Consider the following 20,063-nt stretch of genomic DNA (forward strand, 5'->3'; position numbering starts at 1 on the left):
ACTTCTGAAATCTTGGCCAAGAGAATTCCTGGGACTAGTCCAGGCAGTGGCTTGAAGGCAACAAACACTGACTTGAAGGCAACAAAAAATGTTGTATGCATTATAGATATGTGGCTGAGTAGCTGAATAGGACCGTTGAACTTACCTGAACGGTCTTCTCGATGCACTGCGAGGAGAGTCCAACATGGGTGATACTTCAGCCTGATTGGTTAGGGACTGAGTTAAATTATAATATTAATTAGCTCCGCCCTGTAGCCACCCCCTTATAGCTCAGTCAATAAAAACGAAGGAGTAGTGCAAATAACCCAACTTTATTAACTCAACTTCAAAAAACTGAGCCCCTGGGCCAAATGGCCGGGTTGGGTTTGGACTCTCCTCGCAGTGCATCGAGAAGACCGTTCAGGTAAGTTCAACGGTCCTTCTCCAATGCACTGCGGCAGAGAGTCCAACATGGAATATACCCAAGATTACGATACCAGGGCGGGAGAAGGCTGGACCAGGGGCGTATGGGAATCACACACCAAGGACCCGAAGGAGTCCAGTTTATAATGTTTTATGAACATATTCGGAGTGGCCCAGGTCGCAGCTCGGCAGATGTCTTCCAAAGGCGCCTGGGTGGACCACGCCGCAGAAGTCGCAGCACTCCTTGTGGAGTGAGCCGTAATGTTCTCAGGTACTGTCCTTGATCGTGAGGTGTAGGCTGTAATAATACATGACGTCACTCATCGGCTAATCGCCGTAGGAGATACCTTAGCTCTCATCGTAGATGACGCCAAAGACACAAATAAGGCCTCTGTTTTACAGAAAGTTGCCGTCCGTCGAACATAGATTTTAACCGCCCGATGCACATCTATCTTGTGCCAGCGTAACTCCAGCGGATGGTTACCTCGTGCACAGAAGTCTGGTAGAACAATATCAGTTGATCTATGGAAGAAGGTGTTGACCTTTGGCAGGAATGTCGGGTCAGGTCAGGTCGTAAAACCACTCGATTCTGGTGGAAGAGGCATAAGTCTGGCCTTACCGAAAGAGCCGCCAGCTCAGACACTCTCCTGGCCGATGTGATGGCCACTAGAAAGGCCGTCTTAAATGATAAAAGTCGTAAAGGAATATTGCGGAGAGGCTCAAATGGAGGCGCCGTCAAGGTATCCAACACAAAGGGAAGATCCCATGATGGAAACCTGTGCACTGTCTGAGGTCGTACATTGGCTGCTCCCCTGAGAAAATCTCTCACCCACGGGTGATGAGAGATTGATCTCCAATCCTCCAGCTTGATGATGGTGGAAATTGCCGCCACCTGTCTGCGCAGGGTGTTAGGGGCGAGACCCCTGTCTACCCCGGCCTGTAGAAAGGATAGAATGTGTCTTACCGATGCTGATTGTGGATCCACTCCAGTGGTAACGCAGAATTTGTGGAAAGCTGACCAGGTGGCCTGATAGATCCTTGTCGTTGAAGGCCTACGGGCCGCTTGTATGGTGGAAATCACCGCTTGTGGAAGCGCTGCTGCTCTCAATCTGTCCCCCTCAAGCGCCACGCAGCAAGCTTCCACCATTGGGGATCCGGATGGTAGACTGATCCCTGGCTGAGTGAGACAAGATTGATCGGGAGTCGCCATGGCGGTGTGATCGACAGGTCCATTAAATCCGCAAACCATGGGCGGCGTGGCCAATAAGGGGCGATGAATATCACTTCGGCCCTCTCTGCGATTATTTTGGCAACTGCTCGGTGGATGAGGCACACTGGAGGGAATGCATACAGCAGGCCGTCCGGCCATGGGCTCCTGAGGGCATTGATCTGCTCGGCTCCCGGAGAAGGGAATTGAGAGAAAAAGCGACGCAGGTGTGCTGTGGCAAATAGGTCCACTAGTGGAGTCCCATACCTCCTTGCCAACGCCTGAAATGCGTGTTCTCCCAAACGCCACTCGGCTGGTTGGAGGGTGGACCTGCTGAGCCAATCTGCTTGCACATTGTCCACCCCCGAGATGTGCTCTGCCCTGATTAAAAGCAGGTATGTCTCTGCCCATGACAAGAGAATATTCGTTTCTCGCATCAGCCTGGCTGACCTCGTCCCTCCTTGGTGATTTAAGTGGGATCGAGTCGCCACGTTGTCGGTGAGAATTAGGACATGAGTGTCCTGACACTCCTCAAAGAATGCCTGAAGAGCTAGAAATACCGCCCTTAATTCCAGAAGGTTGATATGGTTGTCCGCTAGCTCTGCCATTGTCCACACCCCTTGAGCAACTTGAGTCTCTGAGTGCGCCCCCCAGCCTCTGAGGCTCGCATCCGTGGTGATAACCACCTCCCTTTGTTTCAGGAAGGGGGAGCCTCGAAGAAGCGCGGACGAGCGCCACCATGGGAGGGACTTCCTGACACTCCTTGGGATTGAGACCAGACGCTGGGAGTGGCTCGACCGACTCCGTTGGTACGGAAGGAGGAACCACTGCAGGGGTCTGGTGTAGAATCTGGCCCAAGGGACAATGTCGATGCAGGAGATGAATGACCCTAGCATCTGTGACAGTAAGGCTAGGGACACTCGCTCCTGATGGTAAAGAAAGTTTACCATGTTCCGAATCTTCTGTTTGCGTTCGTCTGAAAGGAAGACTTCGCCCATTTGAGAGTCTATCACCGTTGCCAAATGTTGTAGATGGGTAGTGGGAGTTAGATGGCTCTTTGGAAAGTTGACTGTAAAGCCGTGGTCCTCCAAGGTCTGAATTGTCAACTGCATGTCCGTTCGAGCTCTCTCTGGAGTTCTTGACAGGATGACAATATCGTCCAGGTACGCCATAAGGCGTACCGAACTGGATCTCAGTGAAGCTGTCAGGATGTCCAGGAGTTTGGTGAACGTCCTGGGCGCTGATGACAACCCGAACGGCATTGCCCGGTACTGGTAATGGTGTTCGTTGATACAGAACCTGAGGTATTGCCGATATTCCGTGTGTACAGGCACATGCAGGTAGGCCTCCTTCAAATCTATGGAGGTCATGCAATCTCCCCTCCTGATGCAAGAAAGTATTGTGCGGAGTGAGTGCATTTTGAACCGGACATACCGGATGTATACATTGAGCTACCTCAGGTTCAGGATAAGCCTGCATCCCCCCGATGCCTTGGGTACCACGAATACCACTGAGTAGTATCCGTGTCCTCTTTGGTTCCAGGGAACCGGCTCTATGGCTCCTATGTCCGCCAGGTGTAGTACCTCCTGCTGCAAGAGAGCCCTCTTGTGGGGGCAGGTGATCCAAGGACATTGTACGAAACGTTGGCGTGGCAAACAGAGGAAATTGAGCTTGAGGCCCAGAGAGACTGTGTTGATGGCCCAAGTATCCGTGGTTGAGTTTTCCCAAACTGAGGCGAATGCTTGTAGTCGGCCTCCGATAGGAATCTCTGTGATGCAGTCACTTTTGACCACGGAATCCCTTCTGGTTTGTATTCCCAAAGGGCTTCCTGGCTTGTTGATATTGCCGCCCTCGGTTTCCGTAGCCGCCTCTGTTGCTCCTGAACGTATTCTGGTTGTATCCTCCCGAATACGGCCTTGGATTTTGTGTGCCCGCCGTAGCAGGCTCCTGGTGAAAAGACTGCCTGCGGTAGAAAGGTGCCTGGCGACGATCTGCCCGCCTAGCTGATTTAGGTAGCACCTTCTTCTTGTCCTTATCCTCTATAAGGACTTTATCCAACGCCTGGCCAAACAGTTCTGAACCTTGGAAGGGAGCAGAAGCAAGACGCCATTTGGACTTGGCGTCAGCTTGCCAGGATCACAACCAAAGTAACCTCCTAGATGATAGAATGGCCGCCATCGCCCTTGAAGCAAACCTGGTTGCAGTTAGAGTGGCATCCGCCGAGAACTCTGACGCTAGTATCAGCTTGCTTATATCTTGCCGAAGGCGCCCCTCATCTGGTCCTACCCTGGTCTGCATTTCTTGCAACCAGAGGATACAGGCCCTGTTGAAGAATGAGGCGGATGAAGCCGCTCTCAGGGCCCATGAAGCCATCTGGTGGGTCTTGCGTATAAGCGTTTCGGCCCTCTTGTCGTCAGGTTTCAATCCTTCAGCGAGTTCTGAAGGAACCAACGCATTTGAGACTAAGCTGGCGACCGGCTGGTCAATAGTCGGGAAGGCCAGCAAGTCCTCAATCTCAGGGTCGAAGGTATACATCTTCCGGTCTAGCATTGAAGGGCCCTGTGCTGCAGCCGGTTGTTGCCACGGTCGCTTGATGTTTTCTAGAAATATCTGCGAAGACGGAATGTGGCATGATTCCGGCTGCGGCTCCGTAAACAAGCGTACTGCTGGTTGTAGGCCAGCTGCTGCTTCGGTGGGTTTAGACGAGGCAGACAAGGCGGCGACCTGTTTCGGTTTTCTCAGCAGGATGTCATACAATGCTGGTTTGAACAGCATTGCTGAAGCAGGTTGTTCCGGAGGAGGCCCCTCATCCTCCGACAGCTCACACTCATGGTCCGTATCAACCTCCCCTTCATCCATTTCAGAGTCCAGTGGGAAGGAAGAAGACGGTGGGACCGACCAGAGATCTCTTCTGGGTGGCCTTGTTAGCTGTCCAGCTGGTTTCTGAGACCCCACGGACATGCCTTGAGTATAAGCACTGGTTAGCATTTCCTGCAATGCAGGAGGCATAGACTGCCAGGTTTCATTCACTCTCAGCCCCGCTGCTGATGGGGTGAAAGTAGCAGATGGTAGTTGGGCCCCATATGTAGATTGGGGTGGCTGGTATACATAACCTCCTAACCCCCATTGTGACAGGGGTAGGGGTAATTCAGGCCTATGAGGTGCTTCACTGGGTTGTGCCACAGGCTGCCTCCCTGGTGATAGTTCAATGCTGTGCACCGATGCCTCAGGACCCCTTTGAATCCCTGGGGAACAACCAGGCAGCCATTGATGAGATGTTGGCTGTATGGGGCCTGTAATTTGAGGAGGAGGCGAGGGATTCAGCGAGGCCTGCCTTTGGGCGGCCTCCAGCTGTGCTTCGAGGGCCTTGATTTTCCTCTCTGCTTCCCTCAATGATGAGGAAGAGGCCTTATTTTTAGGCTTGGAAGTCTGTGCCTTTGCAGTGGACTTCGGGACCTCTTCCCTCCTAGATAAGGAGTCAGCGGTGCTGGCTGTTTGATCTGCCATTTCGGTAATAATGTACTCACAATGACCGAGCCGGTAATTAGAGCGCTCCAATTCCACTAGCCCTGTCTCTCCGATTGAAGACAGCTCAAAATGGCGTTGACAAGGCCATCTGTGGGCGTGGTATGCGTCCCCGTCTACTTTAACGGCCTCAAAATGGCGGGCACTATATTCTGGCGCGAAAAACCGAGTCGCGCCATTTTCGCCTTTACCGGGCTGCACCCCGACTCCTGAGGCAGCTTTAACAGCCTGCCTGTCCTTATATCCCCTGCTGCTTTGAATCGCGGCTCCTTTCCTCGCCGCCGAAGCTGCAGGCTAAAGTACTTGTCAACGAGCCGACAAACAGCTGATGGTCGGCCCTTTTAAACTGCCGCCGAATTCGGCGGCTCCCCGCTCGGCGCGCAAGAGAAAAGCCTCGGAAAACTTCCCTTTTCGGCTAAAAGGGCGCCAGCGATGAGCTCCAAGGAGTGAGGGAGGGGGGTGGGGTGCCTCTGGGGCAGCTGTACCTTCGCCCCTCCGAGCTCAGTGAGGTTTGGCCACGGAGGCCAGGGACCTCAATCCTTCCCAACGGCTCTGGGGATAACCATTAGGCATGGTGGAGGGGTATGGCCACGGAGGTCAGGGATCCTGCCTATGGAGAGCCGTACCTCTGGGCTATGCCCTCGGAGGGCAGGGGCCCTGAGGAGGTAGATGGTTGCAGGCTATACCCACGGAGGGTAGACACCTGTCTCTTCTTGTCATCTTCTGCATCTATAGAAAAAAAGACAAAATGAAGAAGACATTATTTTATTACAAAAAAATCATATAAATTACATTAATTTAAACACTAAATGTCAGTGGAAAAAAACTCTAGTCCCTATCACTACGACTGAGTTTTTAAGACTGAGCTATAAGGGGGTGGCTACAGGGCGGAGCTAATTAATATTATAATTTAACTCAGTCCCTAACCAATCAGGCTGAAGTATCACCCATGTTGGACTCTCCGCAGCAGTGCATTGGAGAAGCTGCTGATTTCAATTATCTGTTTTAAGAGCTCCCAGTTCCCATTATGGGGGCTTGGATATTGCTATCTATTGAGGAAGCAGAGACTACTGAATAGATTGTATGGGGAATATAAAGCAGTCATTTTCTACAAAATTAGCAGAGTGGGTGAACTAATAAAAATAGGTAAAGTTGTTCAGGGAGAAATTCTCAACAATTTTTTTCTATGAATGTGGACAATAGGAATTCAGGTAACCTGAGAGTCTGAAAAATGGATTATTTCTCTTGGTAATAGCTTTAAAAAGAGATGGTGAAAATGAATAGGCAGGATTTGTAAAAATGGATTTTACTGCTTGTGATATATTTGGATTCCTGCCATGCATCTACAGCAAGTTCAAGCTTGCACTAGTCCTTAACAAAAAAGTCAAAACACAGAAGTAGGAAGTAGCCATGCTGCAGATGAATGAATATACCTCAAACAAAGGACAGGAATAGAATAGAATAGAAAAGAATTCTTTACTGGCCATGTGTGATTGGATACACAAGGAATTTGTCTTGGGTACATATGCGCTCAGTGTACATAAAAAAACAAGATACATTTGTTAAGAATCATAAGGTACAACACAATGATTGTCAAAGAGGGGGAAAATCTATATATGAATGCAGTACAATAAAACAAAGGAGTAAATCTACTACACTACCGTGTTTCCCCGAAAGTAAGACAGTGTCTTACTTTCTTTTTATCCCCAAAAGCCCCACTATGTCTTACTTTCGGGGTATGTCTTATATTGGGAAAAAAATCGTCAAATTTTTTGTTTTAACCATAAAATTAACATTTATTTACAACCTGAACAGTATTGTATTCACCACAAAACAGCAGATGATACCCCAGTATGCCAGTGTGTATGTTTTACTGATGTATGATTAATACTGTGTGCATTACCGTATTTTAAGCAGGAGGCGGCAGTGACAAGTGCAGGGGACGGCGCGGTGACGTATGGAGAGGGGGACGGCGTGGTGACGTATGGAGAGGGGGGCGGCGCGGAAGTGGGCAGGAGGCGGCGCTCATTAAGATCAGAGGGAGGTGGCAGACGCGGCGACGTATGGAGAGGGGGACGGTGCGGACGTGGGCAGGAGGCGGCGCGCAGCTAGATGAGAGGGAGGCGGCAATATCCCCGTGTTTCCCCGAAAGTAAGACATATGTCTTACTTTCGGGGTATGGCTTATATTAGCCGACCCCCCTGAAACCCCCGATACGTCTTACAATCGGGGGTGTCTTACTATCGGGGAAACAGGGTAGGTGTCTTCAACCTTGAAAACTCTAATACTTGTGGACTTTAACTCCCAGAATTCCTCAGCCAGCTTAAAGTTGCCAGGATTGGAGAGCCCTGCACTAGACAAAGGAAATGACCAGATAAATGAGTTCTGAAATATAATCTTTACTTTTGGAACTAAAAATGAAATCCCAAACTTACACAGAAGAAACCCGTTTTGAGGAGATAGGTTGAAGGCTAAGAGAAGAATCCTTATGAACACTGTCCCTACATTCTGATTGAACTGATCTGCTCATGAATTATATGTCATTTGCAAGCAAGAAAGAGGTGGCTGAATAAATTCTGCATTTACTGACCATGGTTGCTTGATGCTAACCACTCTGAGAAGAAACTATATCACAAAGAACAATGCCACCACACGTTCTAAAGATTAAGGAAGGGGTTCAGGATCTTGGGGATACAGGTGATCTCATCCATACTTTCCTATGGAAAAGGAAGCAGGATTGCCCAGTAAATGATTGCCTAAGTAAATGAGGTCAACGGGAGACATTGAACAGGCCACACTTCTGCAAACCTATTTATGTGTAGACCTACAGTAACTATTACAGAATAAAGTGAAACAGCTATGTTTTAGAAGCTGCATTTCTATCGTTGCAGCCTAATACTGCATTCATCCATTGTCAAGAATTTTGCATTATAATGTTTGAACAATAGTCCAGACCATGTGTGTCAAACTCAATTGTTTCACGGGCCTGACAGTGATGTATCACAATGTTTTTTGCAAAACCTGGATGACTGAGAATCTCCATATATATATTCATACATATTTAGAAACATAGAAACATAGAAGACTGGCGGCAGAAAAAGACCTCATGGTCCATCTAGTCTGCCCTTATACTATTTCCTGTATTTTATCTTCGGATGGATATATGTTTATCCCAGGCAGGTTTAGTTTAGTTTCTTAAACCCACCAATTTTTAGAGCTGAGTTGAGAATTATTTATGAGGTGAGCTACCTCTCACTGAAACCAATGGTGCTTTAGGGCAGGGGTCTCCAACCTTGGCAACTTTAAGACTTGTGGACTTCAAACTCCCAGCTTTGCTGGCTGAGGAACTCTGGGAGTTGAAGTCCACAAGTCTTAAAGTTGCCAAGGGTGGAGACCCCTGCTTTAGGGTGATTTGGCTAGACACTAGCTTTGTTAATTTTATCCTCCCAAACCACACATCATTTGTTAATAGTGTGAATGCTAAAATCTTAAAATGACATTGTGAAAATGCCATTATTCTGAATTTCGGAGGAGAAATTTCCCTTACTTCTCACAGACCGGGACTTTTCAAATGGCAAGTATATATATATATCTGCTGTAAATACTGTAAACGAAATGAATGTTCAACCATGAAAATAAAGCTTTACTATGGAAATAGGGACAGGCACGGAAAAGGGTAAAGGGTTCAGGTGCCACTACAATCAGCAGTATAAACATGCTTTAAATTTGTGGCACAGAGGACATGCTTTTCATAATACAGCAATTTTATAGTTTTATTGGACGGCCAAGCGATAAAGGAATATTCAGAAATGGCAGTTTGAAATGAATGAAAGTGGGGGGGGGGGGGAGAACCACATAGCACTAAATCACGTTACTTCTATAAAATACTACTGCAATAGTTCTTTTATTAATTTTTAATGCTCAGCACCCTTGGTGACCTCTTTTATTCTTTTGCTGTCAACATGGCAGCCTGGAAAAAAAATTGAAATGGGATAATAAAACGCAGGAAGTACTTAAACCCCCTAGAGTATGCAAGTGCATTCTCTCTGCCTTCCCTGTCAGTCTTTCTGCATCTCTGCCAGCCTCCCTCCACCATGCCTAACACCCCACAGGGGTGGGAGAGGAGCTGGTTTAAGTAACCCAATGTCTGCCTTTATGTACCTTAAGTATTTATTTTAAATGCTCCTTTTAAAATAGAAAGTGTTTATCAGAATAATAGAACTGCTTGAAAGAAGGCTGTTTTCTTTTGTCTGTCTGGCTTCCCCTACATATATTTGGCCTGGTTCAGCTGCATTTTGCTCAAACAGCGGGATACCATTATGCTATGAATATTTACCACTGTTTATATCTCCAAGGAGACTAATCTCCATACCACTACAGTCCAGAAGCTCCGGGCATTGTCTCTGCAGGCCCAGGTTCATGGTGTCACAGCAGCTGAGGCCATGGGGTCAAACAGATTAATCCATCAGTGAAAATAAAGCTCTGCGTTATCATCTACCAACTCCCCCCTCCCACCCCCACCGGAAGACTTAAGCTAACACTCTATGCTGGAATCCACTCTATGGATCAGTTTGGTGTACGTATCACAAAGGGAGAAAAATGGAGGGAAATCAGATCCATAACGTTTGGGGGATGTCACTGAGGAAGTGCGTTTGTGAAAACGTGTTAAGAAGGCAGATTATAGTAGGGACTACTGCGCCCTACTAAAAATCCCACTAAACTACCCGTTTGGGAATGTTTATGTTTGTCTTCTCCCAGTGCCCTTTGATTAGCCCCTGTCTAACATGCACCCTGACAACTATGACAGAATGAAAAATCCCAGGAAAAATGTGGGTCGCAAGAAAAAAGCTACTTCCTCCATTACTCAGGGTTGACCCTATCAGTAAAATTGGGTTGTAGAGTTTCACCATTCAGGAAAGGGCAGCCCATGTGCCCTCACAGTCAATCTGTTCCATCTGTCATGATTATTAACAAACACTGACCAGCAACAAATACAACCGGCACAGTAACACAGTCACATTAACAGTATCTATTGCTGGTTCCCAGGCTTCAAAGAAGGAACTTTTAATAAGAAGGATCAATACCTACCTGATACTCCGCCGTAAGTAGTCTTTTTGCTGTACCCTACAGAAGGCCAAGGTACGCCATCTGCTCTCAGTCCCATCAACCCTGACACAGTATTGGTGGCTGTAACACCATCTGCATTGCCTACAACAAATTTAGTTATAGTTTTAATAAGCCTGTGAACAATAGCAAGTTGCAGAAATGGTTACACTAATTAAATGACGAAGCTTTCCGGCTATTAAAAAAAAAATCATCATCATCATCATCATGGTGTTAATATGATTTTATGCATTCACAGAGAATTTGAAACCTTCATGTAAATCCTGACGTACATTTTTCACAGGGCCAGGATTTGCTGTGAGTGCTAATAATCACATGTTCTTGCATGTAATGAATGAAACGGCCTGGAGAATTTTTATGGTTGACAAAGTAAAGACAGACAGATTGATGCAACATTTCTTCCCCCTTACAAATGACCCTAATGATTAAGCATGAAAACTCTACCTCCAGCTTCTAAGAAAGATCGCAGACAAAATATTATTGTTGGCTGTTAAGGTCAGTAATTTAGATTAATGGTTGTTAATTTTTAAAAACTGCTAAAGGCGCCATCTCTATTTTCAATCAACTCACTATAGATTCTCTATTCTACAGATGTGTGAAAACCAGGCCCTAATTGGAACAGTAAGGAGCTGGCAAATTTTCTCCAATGGAGCCCAAGGATTTTTTTAAACACTTGCCAGCAGTTAGGTCTAACATTATTAGTGTAATGTGTAGTATAAATTAAACCAACTAACAAACACTCACTCTACCTTTATGTCATAGACCATATTTCTCTTAATTGACCTTGCTTCAGAGAGTACATTCTAATACTCCCAATTTACTTTTCTGTCAGTCCACAGGGAGTTGAGTCTCTTATCTCTAACTTTGTTTTTCTTCTGTTCCTTTTCTCACCTCCATCCTATCTACTCCCTTGTAAACTTTTCTTCCCCACAACTAAATGTAATGGCATCTGTTTTCAAGTCCATCCACTTCTCACTGTGCCTTTGCTATGCCCTGTTTTCAGTTTTGTATCAGTATCTCCCAGTTAAAGCCTTTATGTTATCTCCTCTCTAATCAGGGTGAGGGTGAGACAGATAACAATTCCAATGAAAAAGAAAGAGATCCTCAGAACAGGTTGATTGTGATGAACCAATGGAAAAAAGAATTGTAGTTAGATGCACTTCTGGAGTAAATATTGGTGAACCCAGTCTGATCGAATTTGTAGACAGCTTTTTAAGTTGGTGATTCCCATAGAGAAGTTTTAGTTAGGTCTACATAGGTACAAAGCAATACATACAATTTGAAATAATATATTTTGAGGAGACATATATCTAAAGTATTGAAAACTGACTGCATGTTACATATGCGGCAATCATATATTTGGTGTATTCATTAGAATAAGAAATAGGGAAGTGTATCAACCATGCTCCACATTTAGAAGGTTTTTCAGCTTTTCTTCCAAGAGGAAGAATTGGAGAAGATAACAAAATACAAAGACCTGCAAATAGAAATAGAATAACTGCGGCAAAACAAAGAAAAGAACCTATATTAATAGGCGCCTTGGGACCAATCCAAACAATTGGAGCATCACTTAAGCACCATTGCATTGACAGAATCACCACCATCCAATTGCTCAGGATAGTTTACATCCTGCAATGAACACCACCAGACATCTATATACTGTATACCTATCCTAGGTCCTTAGGAAGGCCTTGATAGGTGGACAGAAATGCCAAATTTAATCTGAACATCTGACTGTGTGATAAACCATCTTAATCTTACATATCCTTTAGTTCCATCAAGTTCTTATGAAACCCTAGGGTTCCATGGAACAGTTTGAAAAACAATTCAATGTTGCCATCTTGTGGGACTGAAAACTGCTTTCTCTATCATGGCCCTTGTCCTCTCCCCCAGGATCTCCCCAAAGATTCAGATGGTACCGATTATCTTGGGATTCTGCAAAAACCTTTAAGACCTAGTTCTGTTTCCAGGTCCGGGGTTAATTGTGGCTGTTATGTATAGGTGGAGCCCCTGTTGTTCTGTTGTATGGTTTATTGTCCTAGCTGTTTTAATCCAAATTGCCTGTTTATGAAGGTTTTAATTGTTTTAATAATTTTTACTGCTTTGAGGGCACTACTCTACCCAGAGTCTCCTGCAGTAGGCAGCTGTAGCAACTAATAAATTAAATTAAAGCATATGGATGTAAAATACCAGCATTATAAATAACAGCAGCTGCAGTGATAAAAAAAAAGGAATGTGGTATTAAAAATTAGAAGAACTGGATACTTGCCAAGACCCATATCTCACCTTACAGATCATTATCATGAGTCCCTGAATACCTGCCCACATATTGTGTCTCCAGAAAAGAAAATGGCAAGCTTGAAAGGAACAAGGAAGGTCAAGCTATCCAGACCATTTATTTGCTTGCCAATATACACTTTGGGACAAATAAGGAACTCTGGTGGTTCAGTGGCCAGAATGCAATATTGCAGGCTAATTCTACCTATGCCATAGCCCAGAGTTCGATCCAGATGGGGCTCAAGATTGACCCAGTCTTCCATCCTTCTGAGATCAGTAAAATGGTTGGGGGCAATATGCAAATAATGCTTAGGTTGTAAACTGCACAGATAGCACTGTAGAGGACTATGGGATGGTATATAAGCCTAAAATGTTATTGCTACGCTAAGGAGTAACAGTGATTAACCACGGCACATATAAAGGAAGTAATACTATTGAGACCCTGGGGTCTGTACACAAATTGAGCTCATGGAAGACTTTTGGAGAACATCATCAAAAACTCCCAAACTTTTTTTTTTAACACTGAAAGGAAGAAAAAGCATAATTAGTAGATGAAGGAGTAAGGTAATGTATGATTCACTTTGTAGTTTCACCCATGTTTTCCACATTAATTTTTATGGTCAGAAAATAGGGGGGGGGGGGATAGAGAGTAAAAGAGAAATGGTAAGTTTTCTTATGTTCTCTACTTCTCAGAATAGCATTTTACTTTTGTATCTTGTTGCAAATTTTAAGAAAGAGTGAAAGGCGGATATGTCTGAATTTGTTACCTTCTTGGGCAGCCCTCGCAATGTTCACAATGTTTGTGACATTTGGCGTCAGCTTGGCAAAGAAAGGAATCTGAACAGCTTGTCTCACCCAACGACAGATGTTCCGCACCAGCTCTGGATCCTGTTCAAATAGGTCAGATCAATACAGTGCATAATTAAAAGTAATGTGATCAAAACTTTCCAACAATCTGCTTTCCTGTAGTTTTCAATGTGTAATTATATTTCAATACTCTGCTTTGCCTCATTAATTTAAGCTATGTCAACATTCTAAGCAGTATTGGGGGGGAGGAACCTCTATAGTAAAATATATTAGATATGTGAAGCATAATAAAACTGTAAAGTGTGTGTATGTGTGTTGTGGAAATAATCAGTCTCCTGTTTGGGATTCTAAAACAATGCGAATCAGCAGAAGAAAACCATTGTAAGAGACTAGATTTTGCTTAGAGATATATATTTAAGAAATGCTAATCCCTCCCACTACCCAATGGGAGAACAGTTGACCATATATGCTTTGAAATTGAAAATGATTGCCATTTCTAAACACATACAGTACATCAGCTGTCAGCAGGGAAGGGCTACCAAAATGTTTACTACCACACTGTGGGTGTGGCTTATGCAGGACGCTCTGCATTTTCTTTAACATCTTTCAGTGCAAATTGAGTGCTCTGGGGTGGAGCTCCATTTTTACTACTCCACTGTGTTGCCCCCTGTCCGGGCAGTAGCCCACCCCTGCCTGTCAGACTCTCCTTATCCTATTTTCTAAGTCTGGGGAAGGGAGGAAGAAGGGAGCAGAAATGAAATATATCACCTAAAAGAGTGAGACCTCTCCTAAAAGACACAAACAATGCAGAGGGAAGAATCTGTTCTCATGAGTAGCCATTTCTACAATCTAAAATAACTATGCTGAATACATTTGGATCAACGCCAATGCCATGATCTGTTGAAAGCTGCCAAAATTCAGTAGGCACAGTTCAATAGATAGCATGCTAATCACGACTGCAATGAAACACTTGGCACTTGGATCTGATCTTGGAATAGATTTTATTTTGTCAAAATGCTGTAATAAAAACTTGATTTAACGTAACTGCATTCGATTGTTTTTATTTAAGCCTTTGCTGCTTTACGTAAAGGATTACAATGAATTATAAATATATTTTCTGAGGGTGGTAGATGAGGACTTTGTTTGGTTAGGCTGCTGAGCAATTTGGACTTGGCTCCGGCTCCAGGACATAACTAGGGTTAAAGGCTAATTTTGGGTAATATTAAATTCATTTGCTTCCTTGATCCCCTCCCCCTTTATATGTACTTTATAAATTAAACCAAGTAGGGAATGCTATTGTATACTTTAATGCAGATATTTTTTTGTAACAGAATACTTTGATATTGGCTTGGCATGATTAACTTGATCTCTGATCACCGTTAGGGCCTTTACATCAATTGTGATTAGCTATCAATTGCCATTTAAAATTTTCCCCAGTGGTATAATTTGTAAAATTATAGAATGATGAGGATCCCCCCAAAATAGACATGGTCCCTGAAGGGCATCTTGCTGAGATGCCCTCAGTCCTTTAGCTAGCTTTGTGTATTACAGACCTGTCTGGCATAAAAGTGTCAATTGTGTGATTTTAAAAAAAATCTTAAAAAATTGATTCATGAGTCATTTTATGGATTTTTTTTTTAAAAAATCCTTTCTGCTCTGATATAAATCGGAAGTTCGGAGATATATACATTAACCTTTTCCTAAATTAGCTGGCAGGGTGATATTTAACTACTCTTCCACCCACCTGTCCACAAAATAACCTCCCAGCAATTATTTTGACAGGGTCAAAGCTTTTCTGAATACTCATCTCCTTGGATGAAAAGTTCAGGATGACAAAAAGCTAAATGGGAAAAAAAGAGATCAACTTATACTCTTTAAAGACAAAAATAGAAATCTTGAAGGCCTACCTTTTGGGACAGCCTTCAGAAGATAATCAGCTGTCTTTTGGTTGATAATGGCTCTGGGGTAGTAATGCTCTTTAATTACACACATTTTATTTTATTTTATAACTTGGTAATGAGGCTGTCAAGTCGTCTGACAACCACTGATAAACTATATTAAAATCTTCAATACCTATTTTATTATTTGATATTTATAAATAAAAAAGTTATCAGAAACCTCAAAATAAAATAGAAATGTGTTCTAACTAAACTAAACTATAAAGCAAAGGCAGGAAAACAACAGGAAATACAGTGGTACCTCATATTACGAACTTAATTTGTTCCATGACCAGGTTCATAAGTAGAAAAGTTTGTAACAAGAAGCAATTTTCCCCATAGGAATCAATGTAAAAGCAAATAATGCATGTAACCCCATCCCCAAAGTCACCCCTTTTGTCACCCCTTTTGAATCCCTGCCTCCAGACTTCGATTGCCAGCCGAAGCACCCGTTCTTGCGTTGCTGGGATTCCCCTGAGCTCCCCTCACTGGGAAACCCCACCTCCGGACTTCCGTTGCTAGCCGAAGCACCTGTTCTTGCATTGCTGGGATTTCCCTGAGCCTCCCCTCGCTGACATTCAAAGCAGCACCGGCAAAAATGAAGGGAATCCCAGTGAAGGGAGCCTCAGGGGCATCCCAGCAACGCAAGAACGGGTGCTTCGCTTGGCAACAGAAGTCTGGAGGTGGGGATTCCCAGCAAGGAGAGGCTCAGGGAAATCCCAGTGCTTCGGCTGGCAACAGAAGTCGGGAGGCAGGGCATCCCAGCGGCGGCGGCGGCTTGGGTTCATAAGGTGAAAATATTTCGGAAGAAGAGGCAAAAAAATCTTAAACACCGGGTTCGTATCTCAAAAAGTTTATATGAAGAGGCATTTGTAAGACGAGGTACCACTGTATAGACAAGAGATCGGTAGATTTAACCTACCTGGGGAAAGGATAGTTTACAGATTCCTTGGTGTTCTCTGAACTTAGAGAACTCCACAGTTGAATCAACCCTGAGCTACTTATGTTCTCTTCTATAGGGTGGCTTATATTAAGATGTCCAAATGAAGCCCCAAACAATGTTAATGAATTGCAAATAAATACAAAATAAACTTCTACTTCTCCAGAACACAAGTTTTAGGCCTGAAAGCAGGGGCAATAGTTATCAAACATGCTAGAACCTGAGATAAATCTTTTCTAGGTGACCTGTTGACTCCTACAAGTACAAAATTATTTTGCCAACAATATAATAAAATAACTTTTCTTTTTCAGCAAGTGTTGCCTTATCACCACATTATTTTTTCTCTCACACATGCACAGTCTAATATGAAAAGGAAAGATTTATAGAAGAAATGGCAATTGTGCAGTTCCCCATCCCTTGACAATTCTCTTTTTAGAAATGAAATACTGTCTCAAATTCCTTTTTAGTTTTACTACTAAATTAAAATCAGTGCTAGAGATTTGGGTTTTTAGAGGACAAAGTTTAAAAAATACAAAAGGTAAAAATAATAATTAATAATAATAATTTATTAGATTTGAATGCCACCCCTCTCCGCAGACAAAATGTCAATATATATTCCAATATTTCTAATATGGTTGTGGAAATATTATGGACTGGACCAGTCTGAATGGTTGAGTGAAATGAATTTTCTACATTAATTCAAATAATAAAATTGAAACAGATTATTTTCCAATTTATATTAGGAGGGTGGGTTTGTCCTTATTTACACAGACCTAGTTTGACACATGTACATATATTTGGTGTCAATGTCTACAGCTTCAGAAAGTTTGTACTGAGATCATAGATATATAATATAATGAATTATGTGTAATAATTGAAATAATACTATTAGATTTATTACACAATTTGATGAAAAAATGATATATATACGCTTTATTCGCAGCAGCATGAAGCCCAAAAACACCAACCTGAAGATGATGAGTGTGATCTCATCGAAACAATATATCGACAAGACATCAAATGTGAAGTATGTTTTCAGGCAAAATTTCAATAGATGGATATAATCCGTACTAGAGGTTTTGAATAAGGTCGGACGCAAGGAACAGCGCTCCCAGATTAGGATGCATATGGAAGAGAATGGTCATGAGTTCAACTTTCCGGAGACCAAAATCATTGCCCACAATTAAACAAGAGGAGGATGCCTCCTGAAAGAAGCCTGGTTTTCTAACAACTCCCTCAACAGACATATTGACATACCACCAGCATACCAAGCATTAAGACATCGAGAAGGACTTAAGGGGACCAATCATTATGGTCGAATGGAGATCAGGGGCAAATTCCCCCCTTCAGGCATAGAGATTAGGCCAATGAAGGTGTGACAAAATCTAACCCACTGCAAGAGAGAACACTAGAGGAGCAGCAGAATGAGAGAGATGGGGTGGGTGGGTGAAGAAGAACAACACAGACCTATCACTAGATCATGGGCGAAACAGATAAATTTAGAGGTGGCAACATGCCTAAAAGGGAGAGGAATAACAAAGAAGAGGAGGGAGCCAGGAGAAATACCTTCAAAGCAATGCCTGCTAGCCCTGCTTTACCCCCCAGGGACAAAAAGAGGCAATACAGAATGGGGAAAGAGGCAACAACATCAACTGTCAGGATGACTAAGGCAGAAACAACAAAGTTAATTACAGGAGAGAAGAAAGGGAGTGGGCCTATTATGAGAGCAATCACCAAATTGATTGGCATTACATGAAAGCAAGCATCTTTTCAATGGGGATTTTACACTTTGGTGAAGTCAATGAGCTGATGAAAGCTTAGTATTTTAAAATGTTCTGGAGATCGTGATGTCTATCGTTTCTTCATCAATAACTATACCTATATATACACATAAGCCTAGCCTAGAAGCTAAGGCTACTGCCTTACAAGGTAGAGGCTCAGGTTCAAATACCAGCAAGGGTATGGCTGCCCGATGAGAGCAAATAAGCTCAAAATATATCTATAGTATTGTCCCTTCCTTTTCATTATCAGCAAAAATATGTTACACACACACACACACACACAGGGTCTATTTGAATTGCAACTCACAACTGCCACCTTCCATTGATTTTGTTTGTGGTAAACAGTAGGAAGTTTAAAGTCATGTGAGATCCTTGTTTAACAACTTGTAATACTTACCGTATTTAGTGAGAGCAATGGAGGCTGCTGGGATTGCTGTTAAGTGATATGATCACGTCACATTGTCTTAATGATGAAAATTCAAATCTCAAATATTGTTATTAAGCAAGGATTATCTGTATCACATAAATATCTACCCTCATAAATATCTACGCTATAGTACACTGCACACCAGAAGAACTAGACACAAAGACAGCTATTCCCCTGAATGCTAACACTCTGCTTAAACATCTAATTCCCACAACACTATCAAATTATTTACTAAGACTGTATTACTATTCTTCTTCTCATCCTTCCTATTACCTATCTCCTCTCACATCAGACTACAACCATATTGCTTGAATCTTTAATTTATATTGTTTTTGTTTCCTAGTACAATTTGGTTGCTTATTAGTAACCTATGATTATAACTAAGTGTTGTATCATATGATTCTTGGTGAATATATTTTACTTTTCTTTATGTACACTGAGAGCAATTACACTTGGAGAACAATCACATGTGGCCAATAAATAATTCTATACTATTCTGTTCCGTTCCATTCCATTCCAGGAAAGAAACAAACTGGGTATGGTTTATGTTATAAAAGTCCCATTCCAAGTATTAATTACTGCTACATTCTCCGACTGAAGCACATAGGCTTCAGTCAGGTCCTCCATTCTGGAGGGAAAATAATTACTGCTGATTGGCTAGACCAGTGTTTCCCAACCTTTTTTGAGCCGCGGCACATTATTCATATTTTCAAAATCCTGGGGAACACTGAAAGGGGGGGGGGGGCGGGGGGGCAGGCTAAAGAAAAGTTTGGACAAAAAACCCTCTCTCTTCTTCCCTTTCGCTCTATTTCTCCCTCTTTCTCTCTTTTCCTTCCTTCCCTTGTTTCTCTCTCTCCATCCCTCTTTCTTTCTTTCTTCCTCTCTTTTTTGCTCTCTTTCTCTCTCCCTCCTTCCCTTCCTCTATGTCTTTCTCTCTCCTTTGCTCTCTCTCTCTCTGTCTCTCTTTGTTGCTTTTTTCTCTCTCTTGCTCTCTCTCTCTCTTTCACTGTCTTGCTATATGTCTCTTTCTTTCTCTTTGCCTCTCTTGCTATCTCTCTTTCTTTCTCTTTCTCTCTCTCTGTCTCTCTTGCTATGTCTCTCTTTCTTTCTCTTTCTCTCTCTCTCTGTGCCTCTCTTGCTAAGTCTCTCTTTTTCTCTTGCTATGTCTCTCTTTCTTTTTCTCTCTCTCTGTCTCTCTTGCTATGTCTCTCTTTCTTTCTCTTTCTCTCTCTCTCTGTGCCTCTCTTGCTAAGTCTCTCTTTTTCTCTTGCTATGTCTCTCTTTCTTTCTCTCTCTCTCTGCCTCTCTTGCTATGTCTCTCTTTCTCTCTCTCTTTCTCTGCCTCTCTTTCTTGCTCTGTCTCTCTTTCTCTGCCTCTCTTGCTATGTCTCTCTTTCTCTCTCTCTTTCTCTGCCTCTCTTTCTTGCTCTGTCTCTCATTCTCGGCCTCTCTTGCTATGTCTCTCTTTCTTTTTCTCTCTCTCTGCCCCTCTTGCTATGTCTCTCTTTCTCTCTCTCTCTGCCTATCTTATATGTCTCTCTTTCTTTCTCTCTCTCTCTCTCAGCTGACTGCAAGCGGGAGCCCTGACGGCGGCAGCTGGACGTGCTGCTGGACACCGTATATGCCAGGCCCGCAG

At 43.4% G+C, this 20,063-nt stretch overlaps 1 protein-coding gene across 4 annotated transcripts in view; it reads right to left on the minus strand.

Annotated features, from left to right (window-relative positions):
- The window catches only part of DPYD (dihydropyrimidine dehydrogenase), a 735,717-nt gene that overhangs the window by 165,813 nt on the left and 549,841 nt on the right, over positions 1–20,063 (minus strand). For all 4 annotated transcript variants that reach the window (XM_070746537.1, XM_070746536.1, XM_070746535.1 and 1 more), the window contains 2 exons: positions 13,303–13,423; positions 10,223–10,342 (listed from right to left, as the gene is read on the minus strand). In XM_070746537.1, coding sequence (XP_070602638.1) covers positions 10,223–10,342; positions 13,303–13,423 — 241 coding nt within the window. The remainder of the gene's footprint in view (positions 1–10,222; positions 10,343–13,302; positions 13,424–20,063) is intronic.

Source organism: Erythrolamprus reginae, chromosome 3 (assembly GCF_031021105.1).
Source record: "Erythrolamprus reginae isolate rEryReg1 chromosome 3, rEryReg1.hap1, whole genome shotgun sequence".
Classification (NCBI taxonomy): domain Eukaryota; kingdom Metazoa; phylum Chordata; class Lepidosauria; order Squamata; family Dipsadidae; genus Erythrolamprus; species Erythrolamprus reginae.